General features: G+C 40.3%; 1 protein-coding gene across 4 annotated transcripts in view; it reads right to left on the reverse strand.

The window, feature by feature from the left end:
- LOC101408132 (neuronal acetylcholine receptor subunit alpha-7) overlaps positions 1–10,052 on the reverse strand; it is a 115,711-nt gene extending 105,659 nt beyond the window's left edge. For all 4 annotated transcript variants that reach the window (XM_087428821.1, XM_087428819.1, XM_087428820.1 and 1 more), the window contains exons 1-2: positions 9,975–10,052; positions 9,563–9,702 (exon numbers count right to left, since the gene is read on the reverse strand). In XM_087428821.1, coding sequence (XP_087284947.1) covers positions 9,563–9,702; positions 9,975–10,020 — 186 coding nt within the window. In that variant the 5' untranslated portion in view covers positions 10,021–10,052. The remainder of the gene's footprint in view (positions 1–9,562; positions 9,703–9,974) is intronic.
- Positions 10,053–24,440: the final 14,388 nt, after the last annotated feature.

Below are 24,440 nucleotides of genomic sequence, written 5' to 3' on the forward strand. Positions count from 1 at the left end.
GCACTGAACCCATAGAGAAGGAAATATGGGCTCAGAAAAATGGCTTTGCAGTGAATAGTATTTACATTGTCACAAAATCATGAGGGCTGCTTTTTTTCTCCCTAATAGAATCAAGCCATAGCCAAATTACAGAGAAATTAAAAACGGCTACAGAATAGAATGTAAATGTTACCACCATGGAGATGGAAGAAGGCAGAGAAAAGTAGAGGCAGAACAGGGATGCTCAGAGAGGGGAATCAAGGGACACTGAATTATGGTTAACAGAAATGACAGGAAGTCTTAAGATCATCTTTTGAAGGTGCAAAAGTGACTAGTGGAGGAAATGAGAAAAGAGGTGTGAGAAGAGATAGAGAGAGGTGGGAATGAGCCAAGTTTATATCCATCTTAACAAAAAGTTGATAGAAAATGAATAAAGTTGATCAATCTAGGAACAGAAATATAAGCAGAGCATCAAAATAGAGGCTGCGGAAGGTCTTGGGGAATGAACAGCCATGGGAAACCTGGAACAGGGGCTGGGGCTTCTCATAAATGGTTTATTGTTGGCTCTGAAAACGCTGTGTGCCATGTCGACATTTTGAAATATTAAAAATGCCATACCCCATACATCTTCTCCGTACTATGCACACATTAAATAACTGAAATGTCCATTTGGGGACAGATATACTGGATAATCCACTGTGATAAAGTTCAACAACCATACAGTCATTACACTAACAACTCTTTAATTATTCTTGAAAAACAAAACAAATCATCAGTCAAGATTTCCACGTGAAAGGTAAAACAACAACAAAAAGCCTCTAAAAGAAAATCTAGAAAAATATCTTCCTGAGCTTGAGCTAACAAAAGACCTTTTAAATGTAACTTGATACGTACTAAACATAGAAGAAAGGACTTATAAATTGGGCCACAATAAAATTAAGAATTTCTGTTCATCAAAAGATACCATTTATCTGTAAGTATATTCTACTTCAATTAAAAGTTTACAAAAGAGAGAAAGAAAGAACATTAAGAGTGAAAAGATAAGCCAAAGAGTCTGAGAAGACATTTGTAAAAAAATATAACTGACTAAGGGCTCATGCACATAACATAGAAAAATTCATACAAATCAATGAGGAAAAAAGAAAACAAAATGAAAAGCCAAGATAAAAATAGGCAAGAGACATGAACAGACACTTCTCAAAAGAAGACACACCAGCGGAAAACTAAGAAATGAAAATGTCCTCAACTTTATCGGTAATCAGGGAACTGCTAATTAAAATCACAACGAAGTAGCACTTCACACCCACCAGAACAGTAAATTAAAAAGCCTGAAAATACCAAGTGTGGGTGAGTATGTAGAGTAATAAGGATTTTTCATACATGGCTGGTGAGAATGTTAATTAGTATAACCATTTTGAAATCGTCTGGCTTCATCTGGAGAAGTTAAAGATATGCCTCCCTATGACCTAGCAAGTCCATCCCTATGTATCTATACATATGACAGATAGAAATGCAAACACATGTGCATCAAAAGACATGTACAATAAGAATATTTATGGCAGTATTCTTCATAATAGACAAAAGCTAAACACAATCTAACTACCCATCAATAGAGTAATAAATGTTATATTCACAATGAAAATGAATCAACTACATCAACAGGCAATTTGGGTGACTCTCACAAAACTAAAATTGAGCAAAAGAAATTAGACCCAAAGAATACATTCTGTATGCTCCTGTGATTCCGAGTATATAAATTTCCAGAGAAGGGCAAAACTAAACCTTGGTGCTTGACATCATGCTAATGGTTTTCCACGGGGAAAGTGGGGAAGAGCCGGATTTGGTGGTAGTAATGTGAGTGGGTTCGCTTGTGATAGTTCACTGAGTTGGCGTTGATATCACATTGGAGATGTCTGTATTTATACTACAATTCAAAGTTTAAAAGAGGAATAAAGAAAGACTTCCAAAATGAAATATGTCTCTCTGAGTCAGCCAGTATATTTAAGGTTCCTTCAAATGTCAATACAACATCTTATCAGAAAATAGTGAATAAACTAATGTTTCCTGACTAGTGATTTCAATTGTAAATCTTACCAATTTGAGTTTAATCAAATCTACCCTGGCAATCAGTGAGCAGCCTCGGCTTAATTTGCTTAATCTAAGCCCCTACCCCCTCACCCTGCCAACGTAACACATTGTACGTGTGAGCTTCTTAAAACAGACATATTAGATTAGAAAACTGTTTTATAATTCTGAAGTTTCAAAATAACTTGAGATCTACCTGAACACTTGCCTTCTCTCCACAAAATAAAACAAACATGTTTTTCCTGCTCAAATGCCTTCTCCCTGGAATGCAGACACCACCTCTTTTACTCCAAGGTGGGAATCTTTACAGATAATTTGCTTTCGGTGATCCGAGAGTAAATTTCCCACTTTGAATCACTGCACAGGGTGGCATTCATTAACCAGGACAGCTACAATCTCCCCTCACTCGCTTTGTGCACTGCCACCTGCTGGTGGGACAGGTCAACTCCATCTGCTACCTGACTCAGAGCCTGAAGTCAGAGCCACGTCCAGGCCTTTCCCACAGCCCATTCTCCTGCAGTGACCTTTAACTCATAATGTGGGATTTTATACAATTCCTTATTTAACCTCATGTTAGTTTCATTTATTTTGGCTTTCTGAGAGCTGTTATTCCATGGCTTTTGTTGTCACTTCTAGCTTTTTCTCTTGGAAAGTTAAGCATATTATCTTATTTTGAGATATCAAAAAAAAAAATCAACAAGGACAGGTAAGAGCAACAGGTGTGTGTGTGTGTTTATACACACATAAATATGCACAAAGACACACTATTTTACAATAGTTTGGGCTTTTCTTTTTGCTAAAATAGTTTACAGCTGATGTTGACTGTGAAAAAGGAAATCACTGAAATAAAGAGCATGGGAATTGCTATTAGAAGGTTCCAACTGACTTTCTTCTTCTCTGAGGAGTAAAACACTACCTAATCATGATAAATCAATGAGAACAGAGATTTTCATTGGCATCCCTCCATGACAAGACTATTCCTCTTCCTTTAACAGCACATCAGGGATGAATCAGGAGCTCTGAGAGAAGTGAACCCTTTGGGGAATATCCTCAGTGGTAGACTTGAAAGGCAAAATTTACAAGAAAGATTCCTTTAGTAAAAGCACCCATAATCCTCAGTCTATAAAGCTAAAAGAACTTTGGATTTTTATGTCCCAGAGCTATAAAGAGGTTTGAGAGAGATACAATTTCTACCACAATAAATCTGGATTGATTACAAGGGTGCATTGTAAACAAGTTATAATTTAGAATTTCATTTCTGCTACCAGTAATGATGAACTACATTGTTCTCACCAACTCTCCAGTGAGAACAATTAGAAAAGCCAGAAAAATGCAATAATCATGTGCCTGAAGGCACCAGAGAACTAAGAGGATCATGAGGAACGGCAAGATCCAGGACAGGGGGAGCCCTGAGAGGATACCAGGGTGCAGGGTCACTTTTCCAGAGCCTGTGAGGATTCCTGAAGCAATGCCTAAGAGGCCAAAAACCTCAGCAGATCTTGATAGACTCGAGAGCTAGCGCAACAAAACAGGAGTTCAGGGTCCACTGAATAGAGGGAAGACCCTAGTAAATTCTCTATATTTACACCCTGGAATGTACACACAAAAATCAGAAACAGAACAGCCCTTCCAGGAATTGAAGCCCAGCTCCTCATCTTTTCAACTACTAACTGGATTAAGGCGATTTCTTCTCACTAGTGCCACAGCCTGGATGTCGGTCAGAGACAAACATAAAATCGGAGGAAGAGAGTATCCTCGAGACCCTCAAATCGCCTTTACAACTTTTCACATACAATGCCTGGGACAAAATAAAAAAGCAACCAGCCTTAGACGCAATGATGAATCATTCACATAAACACTTTTTAAATGATTTCTAAAACAAAAATAGGAATAGAGATTGAAAACACTGTGATGGTGAGAGTTATATAATCGTGGGAAAAGAATACACTTTCATTTTAAAACATATTTGTTTACTACTTGGCCTATTTGTATCACTTTAAAATTAATGCCTGCTAATATTGTTTAAGGCACCATAATGATGTTATGCCATTTTAATTTTTAAATATTTCCCTAAATATCCTATAAACACAGAGAAAAGATAGCACGAACTGCACCAGAATTCCTTCAGTCACAGTGATTCGGGTAATTTTTCCCCTCAGTAGTTTTTTTTGTTTAATTTGGTTTCCTGCACAAAACATATAATATTTGTAGTTTTAAGAACTATCACTTATAGAACCAGCCCTGATGGCCTAGCAGTTAAAGTTCGGTGTGCACTCCACTTTGGCAGTCTGGGTTCAGTTCCTGGGCATGGAACCACACCACCCATCTATCAGTAGCCATGCTGTAGTGGCAGCTCACCTAGAAGAACTAGAAGGACGTACAACTATAATATACAACTATGTACTAGGACTTTGGGGAGGGAAAAACAAAAAAGAGGAAGATTGGCTCAGGGTGAACCTTTCCCAGCCAAAAAAAAAAAAAAAAGAACTATCACTTATAAAAACATTATTACTTAATTGTATCTTGGGTTTTCTTCATAGATTGTCTTCAAAATGTGTAATTTTTACAGTTAATATTTGATATTAAGTTAGAGTTGTATCATATTAAATAGTGGCTAGTAAATGAAAATCATAAGTCTGACAAACCTGAGCAAAGGCCCCCATAGGGATTTCAGGTAACCCACAAGCCCTTAGGATATGGGGCTCCACAACCATGCCTGTCGTCTGCAGCAGCAAACCCCAGACGCATGACCACTTAGGTCTACTGTCTTGTGGCTAAAGCTCCTAAAAAGTTGAATGTGCAATCCAAAATCTATAAAATACCCCAAATCATTCATGCATAGCTATGTTTTACATTGGTGTATAATTATGTATTGATTCATATTATTCATTTTAAATGCCTTGCCTTTTGGACATGCTTTCATAACTGTGCACATTTATTTTATGCAAATCAACACAGAATGGCCTTTAGATGTATGTGCATAGGTAAACGACTAAATGGCATGAATAAAGTAGAAATATTATGGAAACTGCTGGCAGTTTAGAACCTTACATTTGCCTCACTTCAAAATGATTTCCTATATATTATCTCATTCCCAGCCCAGTTACAAGCCCATGATGTAAATTAATAATCATCATAAGTCAGAGTACACATTTAGAAAAAATTTAGGTACTTTCACATAACCCATTGATCTATGTACACACAAAAAGTTGATATACACAATTCTATATCATAGATAGTATATCCAAAGTGTCTCTGGAATCTGTCCACTTCTCCATTTTCCCACAGTGACCATTCTAGTTTTGACCTCTTCATCCCTTTCCTACATTTTCCCTCCTCTCTAATCTATCCCACATACAAACTTCCCACAGCATCCTTTATCTAAATGCAGATCTAGTTCCATCCCTCCTTTGCTTACGAATCCACCACACCTTCCCGCTCTCCACCTAGTGCTTCACCAAGGGGCCTGCCAAATACCTAGAACAGACCACAGCAGGTAAAGTAATCCCTTTGAAAATGTATGTTTTGTCTTTAAAATGCATGCACATTTTTTCATTCTAATCTATAATTTATACGTGTTGGATTTAATACAAATATCATGGTTTGGACTGTTTCCATTTCTAGGAAAATATGCTATAGCAAGCTGATCTTGCAGCTTCACAAAACCTGCCCCCTCATGCACTTGGAGGTACCCAGACTAGGGCCCAGGGCAAAAGCTAAACTCTGCAGAGGCCCTCAAAACACCTCACACTCTACACCCCTCTCTGAATCCACCTTATACCTTGTACCCTACACCAAAATATAATTCTATCCTTCATCTTGTAAGGTGCGTTTCTAGAATATAATTCTTACAAAAGGGTCTGTTAAAAAACAATTAGTAGTTGGTCAATACTATATCCCTCTTTTAGAAATTCTCAATAAACATAAGCACATTAAATTTTCTGAGAAGTCTTGCAGCAAAACTTGCAGCCAAGATCAACTAGGAGCTGATGATACTGCAGCCAGTGTTCCATAGAATACACCTTGTTGAGGGTGTGCTGTCCTCCCCTGCACCCTCAGTCTTTCCTCACCCTGTTCCCTTTACCTGGAAAGCCTTTCCTACCTCCTCCCATTGGGAAACTCCCACTTGCTTTTAGAAATTTAACTACCTCCTCTTTGAAACCATTCCCAGCCACTCTAGCTGGATATAAATGTTTTCCCCTATGTGTATATGTATCACTTTGTAGAGGCATTTATGTTAAATTATACATGTGGTAATCTTAGATTTACATGTCAGTCTCCCTAGCCAGATTGTGAGTTCTAAAAGTAGAAATCATCCCTTATGCATTTATGAATTCCCAGAATCTAGCAATGTCCACAAGATGAGCTCATTTTGTACGTGTGGAATAAATTGATGAATGAGCAAATGATCTTGCACAAAAATAAAATAAGTAGTATCATATGCCATCTCCCTATCGCTCCAGCCAGGAAATGTCTGCCAGAAAAAGGTGAAACAATAACAAGATACGGGGGGAATGGTCTCTAGAACAGCCCAGTCAGAAAGGGCAAATGACCCCTAGAATTGAATTTATAAAGAGAATCTTGTACCAGTCAAGACTTTGCCACAGGAATCGCTTATGAGAACCACTGTGTCTCTGTCCAGGGTAGTGAGATTCCAGCTGGAAAGCCCTGGCTCTTCTTCAAAACCAGGCAGAGCCAAGTCCGACTGGAATACAAATGTTTGCATATTTCATTACTTCTGATAAAGAGACTTTCTTTTCACCCAGGATCTCAGGACAGTCACATTCAATCAGTTACAGTTCAGCCAGTTTAAATAAAATAAGCTGATTTTGTTCCACAAAAGAAGTTACCAGCTCTAAAGAGGCAGAAAATGCAAAGGACTCTAGAGTCAGATGTGGGGTTTCCTCGCAGCCCTGCCTGTAACCAATGAGTAACCTTGGGCAAGTGATGACACTTTTCTAGGCATCAGCTTCCTGAACTCTTGAGTTGAGTAGCTACATGATTAAGATGGAGCAAACCATCAGTGAATCACCAGCATGTGGGAAGCAGTTTCTCTTAACTAATCCTCTTAAAACCCTGTGAAGTGGGTATTACTCTTCTCATTTTACACATGAGGAAACAGGGCTTAGAAAGGTAAAGTAATTTGCTCAAGGCCACTCCATGAGCTCACAGCATTGCCTGGCTGGGAAGTACAATGGGTTCATGGATAGATCCATGGCCAAGGTGAGATCAAGGCTTCCCCCCGCCACTTCCACAACCTCTGTCTGAAGACAGCTATCTTCACGTGTGTTTCTCTAACACTGGAATGTTGATGACACACAGTACTCGTGATTTATGTTAAGTTTCCTAACTTGACAAAAGTTTGTTTTATTTTATTTTGTATTTGTCATATCGTGTAACCCTAGGTTATGCCTAAATTTCTCATGAGACCCAAAAATCTCTCATATAATCTGATTCGTTAAGGGTCTCTTAAAGGGGCAGAGGCCCCCAAGAAGAAGTTTGCAACTTCTTGGTGAGCGCCTCCTCTCCAACAGAGATTGCCACAGCCTCAGGAGGCCTGCTCCACCTGCTCACTGCTCCTGCTCCTAGGCTGAGTGGCCAATGAACCCTCACATCGCATCCAGCAACCTCAAGGACCACTCCAAGAGTGGCAGCTATGGAGCATACACACACCGTGAGGCAGTCTGGCTGGAGCCAGCCATGGGCAAGTAGGGTGGGTTTCACTTTCTCACCTTATGATGCGCCACTTGTGGAGTGTGTTAGCTCAGCTGCCTTGTCCTCTGTCACGTTGAGGGGGAGGGTTGTTTTGTTTTGTTTTGTTTTGCGTTGATGAAAATGATCATAGTCATGTATCTAGCTTTGTGGCCTCTCCAAGTTGCCTCCTCATTCTTCAGCTCATCATAGTGACCAATGAAGCGCTAGCATGTCCATTTTATTAACAGGAAAGTACAGACTCAGGACGCCTACAGAACTTACCTAAGATGAACCATCCAGAGATGGGCAGAGCCAGAACCCACCAAGGCTCCCAAGTAAAAATCCTGAGCCCCTTGAAGTAACAGAGATGCTGCTCCATAAGGCATTGACCCCAAAATGCCCCAGAGCCATGTGCCCCTCCCAAAGTCTCCACATCTGCATTTGTCTCTGATCTGGCTTACCTCAACACTAGAGCTTCTTTTTCAGCCTCTCTTCCCCCATAACTCAAAATCTCCATCCTTTCCCCTCTCCTGTAGCCTGAGCTCTGTAAACAGCAATATGCTCTTTTGTAACCTACGCGACAGCACTTGTCTTCCTTTACAGCTCTCCTCTCCTGATAACTCGTCCACATTATCACATGTACATGGAATATTTTAAAGCACAGTTCCATCTGTAGGAGGAAGTACACATTTAACACAGGTGTAAATATAAGAAAGGAAGCCATTCACTGCAGCTGTTTTAACTAGGTGAAGTGATGTAGCATGCATCAGTGTGGGGACTCTGTAGGATTATGAAATATCACCTGTCTTCTTACTCCACTTATCTGAACCCCTCTGGTGGCTCCTAGCACTTCCTAGGCGGAGTTGTGGCTATTCTCACACCTCTTTCCTACCATATTCTTCCCTCCCCCTGAACACCATTGTCCCTGTGTCCCACCTCTGCCCCATATTGCCCCAGAACTGAATCCAATGCCTTGTACAGACTATACGTTGAAACCCATTTATAATGAATTAAACACTTTTGTAAAATATTTGTATCGTATGAAAGATATGCCAATGAAAATTAAATATTCAAAGCAGTCTAGAAGAGCAAAAGAACAAACTTGCACAGATTTGCCAATGTAAGTGAGCACTAATAAGTCTGCAAGGCAAGAAGGCCATGGGGCCAGGGGCAGCTTCCTGAAGAAGAGACCTCGGGTGTGGAGCCTTGCTTCTTATCAGAGCAGCACTACCATCGCTACCCTCACCAGCAAGGCAAAAAAATGCCCCTTACTGGAATGAAGTAGGTGGTCTAAATGCTCACAGCTGGCCCTCTGCCTGGACAGATTTACCAGCTGCAAAGCCCAGGGCCAGGCCCCTACCCAAAAAAAAACCTCCATTCCACAGGCAGCAGCAAAGTCTAGAAACAGCTAAATTGACACCGAATGACAGACTGCATGCTAACACTGACACCATAAGTGGTACCAAAATGTGACCATTTGCATCCTGTTCTTGCTGATTCCGAGCTCGGGATAGGGATACTTTCACCCTGAGTTTCTAAGCTGAGGCAAAGGTGGGACTGAAGTACCCACGACAGGTGGCCGGGGCCGTGGAACATGCTGCAGCGGGTTCCTCCTCAGCGGGTGGGGAAACTGAGGCATGCAGTAGACTGCAGGGCCCGGTCAGCGTCTGAGCGTGGGCCCACCTCGCCAGGGGCCAGCTAGATTGTCCGGGCCAAGTTACACCACCTGGCCACCAGATGCTTCCACAACACTCAGAGCCCACGGCGGGGAGAGGGCAGCCCGGCGGCTGGGGCCAGGACTCACCACGTCCATGATCTGCAGGAGGCTCAGTGAGAAGTAGACAGTGAGTGGCTGCGAGTCGTTGGCCACGGGCCTCTCCAATGGGTTGTAGTTCTTGACCAGGTCTTTGTAGAGCTTCCTCTGGAACTCGCCTTGCAGGGACACTTAAGGAGAGGAGAGCCGGGCAGGCTGTTCAGGGAAGGCCGGCATAGGTGCGTCCCATGCACCCTGCCCACGACCTCCGCCGCCCAAATGTTGCAGCCCCGACAAGCGGGGCTCGCCCTCTCCGGGCTGCTCCTGGCAGCGCCCCCCCTCCTGCCCCTCGCCGGCTCCAGCCCCCAAATCTAGCCTCGGTGCGGGACACACCGAGCCGCCCAAGATGCGCCCAGGATCCCCCGGAGAAGGAGTGGAGGGCTGGGAGACCTGGGGGCTTTACCGTGTAAGAGAGACGCGGCCAGCGCCAGCCAGACCGAGCGGCGCATGTTGGATCCCGCAGCTGCCGCGGACCGGCGCGCCCCGCGTTTCGGCTGTCGCCCCGGGCCTGCGCCTGCGGCCCCGGAGCCGCCTCTCCCGGCTCGGCTCGCGGGCCTTTAAGGAACCGAGCGCGCGCCTCCGCCCCGCCCACCTCCGCGCGCCTCTCCACGTGACGAGCCCCGCCCCCGCGCTCCTATCCCCACCCCAGCCCGCCCGTGGGGGCCGAGGCGGCGCTGCGGCCGCCCGGGAAACTGCAGCTGGCAGGTGGGAGCGGGAGGTGCACCTCGGTGCTGGTTATTGTCCGGACACCACGCCCCGCTTGCCTTGTCTACACCGAGCCAGGTCTCCGCACCACGCCTCTGGCCACGCCGGGGGCTGTCCAAGGCCGGGCTCTGCCGGTCCCTTCTGTCCTTTGTCCCCACTCCGCTTTCTCCCGCTCTCAGAAGCTGCGCTGGGCAGTTGGGAGAAAGCCGGGACAATTCTGGGATCCAGTCTTCCAGTGCCTTCCCGCCCCCACGGCAGCTGCTGAATGACAGCGACCCGGAGCCAGGCTCCCACAGGTTCGGAAGTCTCTCCCCAACCAGGCAAGACAGACCTAAGAGGAAGACCCCTCCGACCTCCCGCCGGATCCGGGTTTTCTTTCGGCAACCATTTGCTGGACATCACCAGCCCGATTTTCATCTAGGTTCTGGAAGTGCTGAGAGGAGAGGCGAAGTCTCTGCCAGGGAGGCATTCTATAGGGGAGCAGAGACGCTGCAAAAGTGTGTGATGGGATTCCCAGTGGATATCCTCTTTATGTCTCATTCTCTTTTAAAGGAGAGTCAAAAGATTGAAAAGTTAGCTCCCTGCTGGCCCCCTGGCATAGCGGTTAAGTGCAGGAGCTCCGCTGCTGGCGGCCCAGGTTCAGATCCCAGGCATCCACCTACACACCGTGTGTCAGGCCATGCTGTGGCTGCGGCCCATATAAAGTGGAGGAAGATGGGCACGGATGTTAGCTCAGGGCTGATCTTCCTCACACACACACTAAATAAATATAAAAAAGCAGGAAAAAAAAAAAAAAGGAAAGTTAAATCCCAACCCCTTTCTGGAAGGACAGCCAAAGCTTGGTGATGCCATCTAGGCTTTTTTTGAGCCCTGGAGAGAGTTATTTGCCAAGGGGAGGCTCAGAGAAGACACCAGTCAAAGGGGTTAGGGGCTAAGTAGGGTCCCAGATGTCGAGGATAAAGCATGGTTCTGAAAGAGGAAAGGAGAGAGGGTACTGAGGAGTGGCTTCAAGAGTGGTGGAAAGCTCTGTCCCATTCGCTCACTGGCAAGCAGGTTGCGGACAGCTGAGTGGAGCCGAGTGCTGAGTGCAGCCGAGTTCCCTGCGCCCACGTAGGGGGCGCTGCCTCTTGCCTTCCTTCAAGCCCCAGAACATCTGATCTACACCAGGACCTCAGCCACTGTAGACCAGAAGAGGCAATGCCCACATTTCTAAAGTGCATAAGACACGAATTTCTTGGATAACGCCAAAAACTAGGGAAAGGCTGAGCAAAACGTGACTGCCCTTGAATTTACCCCAGCACCAGGAAAAAGCGACTGAGCCAGTTATTTGATTTGGGAAAACAAAGAAATGTGACAGCCTTGCAATGAAGTAGCAAATTCACACCTGTTAACTGATGCATGTATGAACAAATAATCAGTGTAGGCTTTGATAACTGCGATAGGATCCTAGAGGAAGGAAGGCTTCATTCTTTCTGGAGAAGAGCTCATGGAAGAGATGACAGCTGACTTGGGCTTGCCTGGAAGGAGATGTTCGGCCAGAAGAAGGGTACGCCAGAGCGGGGTTTCCTGGTGAGCAGACAGACGTGCTGGTAGCTTCATCTGGCTCCTGAGTTCCACACCATCTGTGGCAGACTGGATGCACTCAGAGCTGGCACGTGGTGAAGGAATGAGCTACAGGGTATTGGCTGCTGGCAAAAAAGGAGTCAGAGAAGGAAAATAACACCCAAGAACAGAATAGAGGAGGCATAAGGGGCATCAGCTGGAAGAGTCTCACTGGCACGCCACCTCCACTGGTCATGTGAATGCAGGACTTGCTCTCTTACATATTTTCTGAAAGTGCCTGAAAACGCTGCCTTCCGTTCTAGAGGAATGTGAGCCCAGAGGAGCCAAGAGAATTCATGTATCTTGAATATTGGGATCACGTTCCTGAAAGCATAACTACTTCCCCATGTCCCTTGTACCCCATAACATGGGAAATAAACCATTTTCCAGTGGGACAACAGGTCAATATTTATTTATGCCCTGTGCTCTGCTAGGTGCCTGGAGGACCCACTAGCACAATCTACTCACTCAGTTTACAATTTGGAGCTGACGTGGGTGTGGAAAAATAAATTCCAGTCTGTGCTGTGCCAATAGGTAGATCTGTAAGTTTGGCTACTTTCACCCTGTCTACGGGCCTCAGTTTTTTCATTTGTAAAATGAAGAAAGGAGTAGGACCATCTCGGAGTAGAGCTGACTGAGCTATGCAGGCCCCCCTATCACTCCAATTCCCAACATAAAGAAAGGGTAAATAAAACATGAGAGGAAATTGATATATACTTGAGCTTAGAAAGGCAGGGGCCAGAAACAAATCCAGAGAAATTACGCACAAACTGATAGAGCTACCATAGTCCAGGGGAGAGGCAGGCCTAGACATGGGCTCTGAAGATAAGAGTCTGAAAGTTTAACACACCCCAATGAGGCAACCTGGCCTTGAGTCTCTGACATGTGCGGAACTGGAATGGAGACATCCACATAAATCCAGAACCTGGAAAAATCTCCCCTTCTGTGTAAAAGAGACCAGAAAACCCCAACCATGACCCAGGGAAGTCGGAGGAAGCATGTTTTCTGCTTTGGCTCTAGATAGGGGAAAACAGGTAGCCATCCACTGAAAAACCCAAAAGTGCATTAGACTCAGTCCAAATGTGTACTACCCACATAGTTTAGAATTCAAGAATTCCTCTGGAGGAAGACTTCCATAACTTCACATACATGGGACCTAAAGAAAATTACAACCTTCGCCAAAATAAGCTCAAGCTAAAAAGTATAAAACACACAAGGAAACAAACTACATGCCATATGAGGCAATAGTCAATAGTAAGAGAAAGTTCACAGGCAGAATAAACAGGACAATTACTGCCCCACAATCTGACATAATAAGAAAATCTGGGGGACAAAAAAGAAAACTATAAAGTAAGTAAAGCAAAAATCACATTATAATTAGCAAATGAAATCCAAAAAAGCATAAAAATTCATAATTATCAAGTAAGATTGTATTAGCTTAAGCTACATAACAAAATACCCCAGACTGGGTGACAAACAACAGACGTGTATTTTCTCACAGTTCTGAAGGCTGGAAGTCCCAGATTAAGGTGCCATTAGTGTTAGTTTCTGGTGAGGTCTCTCTTCCTAGCTTGTAGACAGCCACCTTTTCACTGTGCCCCCACTTGGCCTTTCCTCTGTGCATGCACAGAGAGAGAGAAAGAGCTCTGGTGTAGAATCAGATATTTATTTTATACTTTGGGTTATAATCCAATATGACTTTATTTTGTTGCTCAAAGTATTCCAGCCTCAGCCACTAGGGGCTCTTTCAGTTGTCTCCTGTGTCCCTTTGATATACTGCCTGGTAGTTTTCGTTGAGTACTTGCATACTTTCTAGCCCTACAAGATGCTCCAGACTTCTCTTGTAATATTTCTGGCCCCGGTCCTAAAATCAGCCTTTTCTTCAAGGATCCCTAGTTCCTTTTCTTTGAAAAAGGTGTTAGAAATAAAGATCTGAGCACTGGGTGTGCATGTTGCTACTGGGTAAGGTTGCTTCTAGGCCTTCTGAAGCTGTCAGAGGAAGGAGATATATGTTTATCTAACCCATGTATATACACGTACTTATCTATATCCATGTTAAGCCACATATAAGTTCACACTGAAGTCTCCAACTCTAATCTAATACCGCATGGTTCATTCTAGCCTCCTCCTGCTTGCTTGCAGGTAACTTCCAACTCCAAAAGTGAGAAACCTGGCTCACACCATCGCCATCTACTTACTTACTGGTTGAATTTCAGTACAGTCGTCCATCAGTATCCATGAGGGATTGGTTCCAGGACCTCCATGGATACCAAAATCTGCAGATGCTTAAGTCCCTTATATAAAATGGTGTAGTATTTGCATATAACCTATCCATATCCTCCTTTATACTTTAAATCATCTCTAGATTACTTATAATACCTATTAGAATGTAAATACTATGTAAATTATTTTTATACTGTATTGTTTAGGGAATAAAGACATAAAAAAATGTCTGCACATGTTCAATACAGTCCTCGGATGTGGAACCCTCAGATACGGAGGGCTGACCGTATACAAGGATAAAAGTTTCAAAATTCTTAGCCTGTGCCCTTGAGGGATGTAGATGTGCTTTACCAACTGAAGTACAGTGCTTAAGTAGTCCTTTTTGCCTTTAGTCTTAAAGTCTACACTCATTTACAAAGTTACTTAAGTCAGTAATTTTTTCTCCAATCCTTTCACTGAGAATATTTCAGATTTTTTTTTTTTTTTTTGGTGAGGAAGATCAGCCCTGAGCTAACGTCCATGCTAATCCTCCTCTTTTTGCTGAGGAAGACCGGCCCTGAGCTAACATCTATTGCCAATCCTCCTCCTTTTTTTCCCCCAAAGCCCCAGTAGATAGTTGTATGTCATAGTTGCACATCATTCTAGTTGCTGTATGTGGGACACGGCCTCAGCATGGCCAGAGAAGCGACGTGTCAGTGCGTGCCCGGGATCCAAACCCGGGCCTCCAGTAGCGGAGCACGCACACTTAACCACTAAGCCATGGGGCCAGCCCTCGGATATTTTTAATACTGCTAGATATTTTTGTCATAGTCAATATTCCATCATGGGATCCCTTGAACTCCTAGATGATTTTTTAAAAATATGCATCAATTGGGCTTATTCTTTTTGCTATAAAGTTCTATGGATTTTGAAAAATGCATAGTGTCATGTCTCTACCATGAAAGTAATATACAGAAAGTTTCTCTGTCCTGTAAACTCCCCTGTGCTTCACCTATTCATCTCTCTCTTCTTGCCAAATTCCTGGCAACCACTGATTCATTTATCATCCTATAAGTTTTGCCTTTTCCACAAGATCATATAGATGGAATCATACAGCATCTAGCCTTTTAAGACTGATTTCTTTCGTTTAGCAGTGTACATTTAAGATTCGTCTATGTTGTTGCATGGATTGTTAGCTTATTTCTTCTTATTGCTGAATACTATTCCATTATATAAATGTAACATAGTTTGTTTACCCATGCACCTGTTAAAGCACATCTTGATTGCTTCCAGTTTTTGATGATTAGGAATAAAGCTATAATTAACATTCAAATGCAGATTTGTGTGTGTGTGTGTGTGCACATAAGGTCTCAAATCTTTGGATAAACAGCTAGAAATGTGATTATCATACAATCAGACTATGTTTAGCATATTAGTTCCCTAGGACTAGTATTAGCTGCTATAACAAAGAACCACAAGTTGAGTGGCTTAAACAGCAAACATTTATGGTCTCATAATTCTGGAAGCCAGAAGTCTAATTATTAAGGTGTTGGCAGAGGTTGCTTCCTTCTCAGGACTGTGAGAGAGAATCTGTTTCATATTTCTCTCCTATCTTCTGGTGCTTTGCTGGCAATATTTGGCATTCCTTGAAATGTATAAGCATAACCTTGATCTCTGCCTTCATCTCTGCATGGTGTTCTCTGTGTGTGTGTAAGTCTCCAAATTTCCTTTCTATAAGGATACTGGTCATATTGGGTTAGGGCTTACTCTACTCCATATAACTAACTACATCTGCAATGGTCCTATTGCCAAATAACATCATATCCTGAAGTACTGGGGTTTAGGACTTCAACATATGAAGGGAGGGAGGGAAGGAGGGACACCATTCAATCCATAACGTTTAGGTTTTTAAGAAATTTCCAAATTGTCTTCCAAAGTGGCCATATCACTCGGTATTCCCAGCAGAAATTAGAAGAGTCCCTATTTCATTGTATCCTTGTCAGCAATTGGTATTATCAGTTTTTTGTATTTTACCATTCTAATAGCTGTGTAATGATAACTCATTGCTGTTTTCATCTTTGTCCAATGACACATGATGTTGAGCTTCTTTTCATATACTTATTTGCCATCTACTGATCTTCTTTGGTGAGGTGTCTGTTCAAGTCTTTTGTCCATTTATAAATTCAGCCATTTTCTTATTGTTGAGTTTTAAGTCATTTTTGTATATTTTGGACACATGTCCTCTGCAGACAAGTTATTTGTAAATGTTTTCTGCCTATTAATGAATTGTCTTTTCATTCTCTTAACAATTTTTTGCAAAGCAAAAGGTTTTAATTTTAATAAATTCCAAATTATCAAATTTTTCTTTCATAGATAAAGTTTTTGGTGATGTATCTAAAAACTTCTCACCAAACTCAAGGTCATATGTATTTTTTCCTACATTTTTATAGTTTTCTCTAATGGCTTGCTGAGATTTTATTTGGGATTATGTTGACTCTATAGATCAAACTGGGAAAAAGTGGCATCTTAAAAATATTGGTTTTCCAGTTCATTAACATGTAATATTTCTCCATTTCTTTAGATCTTCTTTGATTTTTCTCATTGATGTTTTGTAGTTTTCTGAATAACTTACCTTGTACATATTTTGTTAGGTGTATACCAAAGCACTTCATTTCTTTTGGTGTTATTGTAAATGGCATTGCTCTTGAATTTCACATTCTGATTGCTGCTATATAGGAAAGCAGTTTACTTTGGTATATTGGCTTTACATCCTGCACTCTCGCTATACTCATTTAATTAGTTCCAGAAATTTTGTGGGGGGCTTTTGTAGATTATTTGGTGTTTTCTACATAAAAAATCATATTACCTGAGAATAAAGATAGCTTTATTTCATCCTTTCCAATCTGTATACCATTTACTTCTTTTTCTTGTCTTTCAGGATCATAATGAATAGCAGTGATGGGAGAGGACATCATTGCCTTTTTCCTGATCTTAGAGGGAAAGAGTTTGGTTCTCACCATTAAGTATATTAGTTGTAGGTTTTTCATATATTCACTTGATCAGAGCAAAGCCCTTCTCTTTCACTCCTAGTTATTTTTGTTTTTTGGGTTTTTTTGAGAGCTGGTATTATGAACGGGTATCTAATTTCATCAAACAATTTTTATGCATCTATTGATGTGATATCTTTTTCATATTCAGTCTATTTCATGTTCAAACATTGAAAGTGTTCCATTTAAAATGAGGAACGGGGCCAGCCCCGTGGCTTGGCAGTTAAGTGCGCGGGATCTGCTGCTAGCGGCCTGGGTTCGGATCCCGGGAGTGCACAACGCACCGCTTGTCCGGCAATGCTGTGGCAGCATCCCACATAAAGTGGAGGAAGATCATCGTGGATGTTGGTGCAGGGCCAGTCTTCCTCAGCAAAAAGAGGAGGATTGGCATGGATGTTAGCTCAGGGCTGATCTTCCTCACAAAAAATAAAAAAAAATTAAAATGAGGAACAGTATAAAGTTTCTCGCTATTATAATTTCTGTTCAATATAAGTAAAAGTATCTCTATACATCTTAGCAACTAAGTATAAAATGTTTTTCAGTACCCCATTCATAATACCAACATCCCACTACCTAGAAGTTAATCAACCAAAAGATTACCTAACTCTTATTTTGAGAATATTTTAAGACATTATTAGTTTCAACTTACTTTAGTAAATGGAGAGATGATGGTTTATAGTTAGAGAGATTCACTATATTAAAGATGTCAATGGTCTCCAAATTAGCCTGTAAATTTAATATCGTCAGTCAAAATCCTAAAAGGTTATTTTGTGAAGATTTACCAGCTGATCCTAAAATTCATATGGAAGAGTAAAGGAATAAGAGACTTCAGTCTCTGTAATGGCAGAATTGATACTTCAGAAAAACCCATTGAGAACAACTAGAAATATTGGTGAAAATATATTTTAAAATTTAATTTTTAAAATTAATTTTAAAATTTAAATTAATTTTAAATTAAAATTTTAAAATTAAAATTTTAATTTTATTTGGCATTATGATAAAAAACGAAGCCAAACACTAAAGTATATATAGTGTATGATTTCATTTTTATGAAGTTCTAGAAAAAGTAAAGGTAATCTGTAGTGAAAAAAAAAGCAGATTAGTATTGTTGGGGCCTGAGGCAGGTTGTTGAATGAAAAAGGAACATGTGGGAACTTTTTGTTATGATGACGTTTCATATCTAGATTATGATGGTGGGTATACAAGTATATACATTTGTTATAACTAATCAAATCGTACAGCATCTTATCATTTGTAAACTATCCCTCAATAACGTTGTGGGGTTTTTAAATTATATTTGAAGATATCAGAGGGATAACAAGACAGTGTCCATTAAGGACAAGGGTCTTGAGAAGGGCAGAAACACAGGAAAGTTAACACTGCATTTAGAGCTACTTTTTCCCTGGTGGCACTTGCTATTTCCAGAAGAGAAGCCTTAAAAAGCCTGTACTGATAGCCTCACGGAGGCTGGAAGGACAAGAATTGACAGAGAACCAAACAGGAAGAGAGAGCTAGTGAACCTCTTTGCTTAGTATTAGTACCTGTGCCGGCTGTATCACATACACAAGTGTAAATCAGAAATAGACAAGGCCTCTCAGGGGCTGCAGCTCAGCTTTGGATCATATCAGTCCTGGAAATTACACAGAGATGATCCCAGATTGTGTTCCCAGGTGCTTGGTTGAGGCAAATGCAAATCCTCTGTGGTGGAAGATTTTATATTATTTTAAGCCTGAAATTATTTTTACTACCAATTTTGCAAAAGCAATGTCCAGCGCACAATAAATAGTAACCAGGTAACATTCTATAAACTCTCAAGGTCATCAAAAACAAAGAAAGTCTGAGAAACTGCCACAGACCAGAGGAGGCTAAGGAGACATGGTAGCTAAAAGTAATTTGACATGCTAGATGGAATCCTAAGACAGAAAAAGGATATTAGGGTAAAACTAGTGATATAGGAATGGGGTGTGGAGTTTAGTTAGTGATTACGTACAATGTGGGTTCATTTTGTCACAAATGTACCATAGTGACATAAGACATTAACAACAGAACAACTGGGTGAGAGATAAATGGGAACTTTCTGTGCTGGCTTTGCAACTTTTCTGTATATCTAAACCCACTTAAATTAAAAAGTTTATTTTAAAAAAAAAAGAAACCACGCTTGTGAGGAGACAACACCAGTTAGGAACAATGAATACTCAATAGAAATAGACCAATGAGCTCAAGAAATTGAAATTAACAGTCATAGACTTTAAAATGACTATACTTAAATGTTCCAAGGAGATTAAAAACAAAACTGGAATGTTAGCAGAAAGTAAACACTATGTTAAAAAAAAGAAAGAACCAAACAAAAGTATAGAACTGAAAGAAACCCTAAAATTCATAATTCAATGAGTAGGACTTCTTGTTTTATCTCTGGCACATAAAGAGCTTGGTAGTCACACTCCTGTCTTTACAATAAGAAAATACTTGCAGGGCCGGCCCCGTGGCTTAGCGGTTAAGTGCGTGCGCTCTGCTGCCGGCAGCCCGGGTTCGGATCCCGAGTGCGCACCGAGGCACCACTCCTCCGGCCGTGCTGAGGCCGCGTCCCACATACAGCAACTAGAAGGATGTGCAGCTATGACAGACAACTATGTACTGGGGCTTTGGGGGAAAAATAAATAAATAAAATCTTAAAAAAAAAAAATACTTGCAAACTGCCACACGAATATCTGGAGAGTCATGCACATCCAGAGAGACATAGCACCTGAAATTTGCTTACGTAGAACAGAAGCTTATGCACACCTTGAACTAGCAGGATGATTTACTTAACTAGTAATTTTATGAATTTCTGGAAGCTGAGTGAGAACTAGGTTGAAAGCAATAAACTCCTGAGGGTCACATTCATAGATAGACCCTCACAATTATATAAGCTGTCCTTCCAGGAACCATACCAGCTTCTAAAAGTGAGGATACAGGAAAGATTCCCTTGTGGACATGGCAAGAAGAAGGGAAGAGTAGCCATTGGTAAGCCCTCCTAGACCTTTTCCCTAACAAAGCCTTACTCCCCAGAGGAAAGGTCTTCACCAGAGAGTAATACTGAAACCTCAGTCCAGCTACAGCAAGGGGAGTTCATGCCACTCTAGTCTGCTCCAGTATTTCTGTCTCACCTATGAAAGAAAATAATAGTCAACATGGGACAGAATTTCATAGAAATAGACTGGAAATGCTGCAGTCATGGAAGGGAGTAGGGGCAGGGAGGGAAAAGCCATACCCCTGGAGGAGGGACAGAAATGCTTGTGAAGGCTACACTCCAAAGACAGAAAAAATATTGAAGGAAATATATGAGATCTTTCCAAAATTAATGACAGACACCAAACCACAGATCTAGGAATCTCAGAGAGCACCAGGCAAGACAAATAAAATAAATAACAACAACAAAAACTAGGCATATCGTATTCAAATTGCAGAAAACTAAAGAAAAAGAAAATCTTAAAATTTTTGTAGAAAGAATTCAATGGATGCATTTAACAGCAGATTAGACATGGCTTAAGAATGAATTAGTGAACTGAAAGATAGAATAAAGGAAACAGATATGGAAGGCCAAAAAGGATGGAAAAGTATCAAAGAAAGAGAAAGCTAAATGGAGGATACAGGTCTTTCATGTGTTTGTTATCACAATAGAAGAAGAGAGTGAATACGGGCCAAAAACAATATTAAAAGTATAAATTCTGAGAACTTTTCAGTATTGATGAAAGATGTCAAACCGTAGATTCACTTGATCATGGATTTGATTAATAATGAATTCGATTTGTTAATAAATTTTAAAGGAATTTTCCATCTACATCTAAAAGGGATATTGCTCTGTAATTTTCATTTCTTGTAATGCCATTGTACAGTTTTGGTAGAAGAAATACTTTGCCTCACAAAATAAATCGGGAAATGTTTCCTCCTCCTCTACTTTCTGAAAGAGTTTGTGCAGGGTATCATTTCTCCTTTAAATGTTTGATAAGACTAACTAGTGAACCTATCTGGGCCAGGAGTTTTCTTTCTTTTTTTTTTTTTTTTTTTAAATATAAAGTCAAGTTTAATAATTATACTACAATTCAGAGTTTCTATTTCTTTTTGTGAAAGCTTTTCTAAGTTTCATTGTCTGAGAAATTTATCTATTTTACTTGTTATTGGATTTATTGGCATAAGATTGTTTATTATATTCACTTATTACCATATTTATGTCTGAAGGCCATGTAGTGATACCTCCTTTCCATTCCAGGATTTTGTGTTTTCTCCTTTTTTAATTGATTACGCTTGCTAGGGTTTATCAGTTTTATTAGTCTTTCCAGAGAACAAAATTTTGCCTTGTTAATCATCTCAACTTTAATTTTTTTCTTTGATTTCTACTCTTGTGTATATTATTTTCTTCTACCAATTTGGATTTAATTTGCTCATCTTTTACCAACTTCTTAAGGTGTATACTGAGATCACTGATTTCAGATTTCCTTTCAAATGTAAGCATTTAAAGATATAAATTCACATTTGAGTACTGTCTTAGTTGCCTCCTACTAATTTTGATGTGTTCTATGTCCATTATGTGCAGTTCAATATATTCTCTAATTTCCTTGTGATTTCTTTTTGACCAATATTTTATTCCAAAATGTTCTGTTTTATTTCCAAATATTTGCCTTTTCTAGATACATATTTTTTATTTAATTCCTTTGTGGGGAGAGTATATACTCTAGGATTTCAACCCCTTTAACTATATTAAGACTTACTTTTTCTGACCCAGCATATGGTAAATGTTCCATCTTGGTGAACATCCCATGTGTAATTGAAAATAATATGTATTCTGAAGTTGTTGAGTGTGCTGTCCAATAAATGTCAACTAGAGAAGTTAGTTGACACAGTTGTTCATATATACTATATCCTTACTGGTTTTTTAATTTTTACGAGACTATTTTTGATGATTATTCTTTTACATCGTGTATTTTGAATCTGTGTCATTACGTGTACACCCATTAATGACTGTTATGCTGATGAATTGACCCTTTTAGCATTATGAAATATTCCTCTTTAATTCTGACAATAATTCTTGTCTTGTAGCTACTTTGATATTAACATAGTTCACCAGATTTGTCATGCTTACTGTTTGCATGGCACATCTTTTAAAATAATCTCTTACTTGCAACCTATGGCTTCATATTTAAAAAATATCTTGGAGATAGAATATAGTTGGTTGTTGCTTCTTTCCAGTAGGAATACCTCAGATATTATTGAGAGTGTCTGGTCAATTTATATTCAATGTAATTATTGATTTGGTTAGGTTAAGTCCAGCATTTTGATATATGTTTTCTAGTTGCCCTATCCATAATTTGTAGCTCTATTCCTACTTTTCTGCCTTTTTGTTGTTAATCAAAATGTATCTATTTCCTTTTTAATTATACTATTTTGCATTTATTAAGTGGTTGCTCTAGGAATTGCAATATGCAGTATTAACTTATGACTGTCTACTATGGTTACTATTGTACTACTTCCTATAAAATGTATAATCTTATGACAGTGAAATTCTATTTACATCTCCTATTCTTTGTACAATTATTATCATATATTTTATAACTACATGGGTAATAAATCCCACATTACAATATTATCACTTTTTAATTTAAATAATTAGTTGAATTTTTAAAAAAATAAGATTAGGAAAAAGAGATATTTTTTACAATTATTAATATTAACTATTTGTGGAGCCCTTCATATTTTCAAATAGATCCAAGTTTCCATCACATCTCTGCACCCTGTATAAATTCCTTTTGGTATTTCTTGTAGAGTAGGTCTGCTGGCAACAATGTGCTCAGCTATTATTTAGCTTTAATTCGTTCTTGTATTTAAGAATATTTTTGCTGGATAAAAAATTATGGGTTAACAAGATTTTTAAAGCACTTTAAATATATCATTCTGTTGTTTATTAGCCTCCATTGTTTCTAATAAGAAATCAACTGCCATTCATTTGTGTTCCCCTAGATATAATGTGCCCTTTTCCTCTAGTTGCTTTTAAATTTTCTTAGCTGAGGTTTTCATAAGTATGACTTTGATGTGCTTAGGTGTGGCTCTCTTTGTCTTCATCTTACTTGGGATTTGATGAGTTTATCAAATCTGCAAGTTTATATATAGTGAAAAACACTAAATTTGGAAAATTTTCCAGTTATTCTTCCTTTATTATTTTTTTCTGCCTCAGTCGGTCCCCTCAACTTCTGGAATTCCAATGTGTTAGATTGCCTGCCTCCATTCTACGTATCACTGAGGCTCTGTTAAGTTTGTTTCCAATCTGTTTTCTCTCTGTTTTTCAGGTTGGATCATTTCTATTCATCTGTCTTTAAATTCCATAAGCCTTTCCTCTGAAGGCTCCAATCTGGTGTTAAGCCCATCCAGTGAATTTTTCATATCAAATTTTTACTTTTAAGTTCTAGATTTTATACCTTTTATTTTTATGGTTTTAATTTTACTCCTGATGTTCCCAGTTTGATCATTCCTTATGAATAATTTTTATTTGTGTTTTAAAATGATCAAAAGAGTTGCTTTAACATCATTGTCTATTAATTCCTACAACTGGGTCACCTTGGATTCTCTTTTGATTGACTGTCTTCTTTTTCTCTTAATTATAGGCCTCATTTTTTCTGCTTCTTTGTGTGTCTAGACATTTTTAATGTATGCTGGACATTGTAGATGGTACATTGTAGGGAGGACTTTAAAGAGTACTGAGCCTTGTTCTGGTATGCAGTTATTAACAGGGTACTGTTCCAGTCCTGTCCAGACTGGTTGCATGCTTTTCTTGGATGTATTATTTCAGTTATAAACTTAGTCTAGGGCCTAGCCTTTACTCTAGGCTGTGATCCTTAATCCTAGGCCTTGGTATTTTGGGGATCTCAACTGAATGGCCAAGGTGCTCAGCAAGATCTCTCAACTCTGGCTGGACCAAAACACACCACGAGACTCAGCACAGAACAATTTCTGGCTTCTCTATTCAAGTTTCATCCCCATAACAGGCAATCTCTCTTAGGCCTTGTGGAATTTTTCTGTGCCTGTGCCTCCCAGTTCTTGGCCAAAGACTCATAGGTAACTCACTCACAAATTTCTGGACCACCATACTCTATTACACCCTCTTCTTGGGTTTGCCAACATAAAAATCCCACCCACTTTCTTCAGCCTAGAAATACCTTCTTTGCCTCCTCAGCTCAGCAATACCACTTTGCTCTGCTTGGGTTCAATCTCTTCATGTCAAGGTCCCAAAAGTTCCCTCAGGCAGAAAGCAAAGGGGCGTGTGCAGACCTTGCTATTTTCTC

This window comes from Ceratotherium simum, chromosome 3 (assembly GCF_057802395.1).
Source record: "Ceratotherium simum simum isolate JZ-2026a chromosome 3, ASM5780239v1, whole genome shotgun sequence".
NCBI lineage: Eukaryota > Metazoa > Chordata > Mammalia > Perissodactyla > Rhinocerotidae > Ceratotherium > Ceratotherium simum.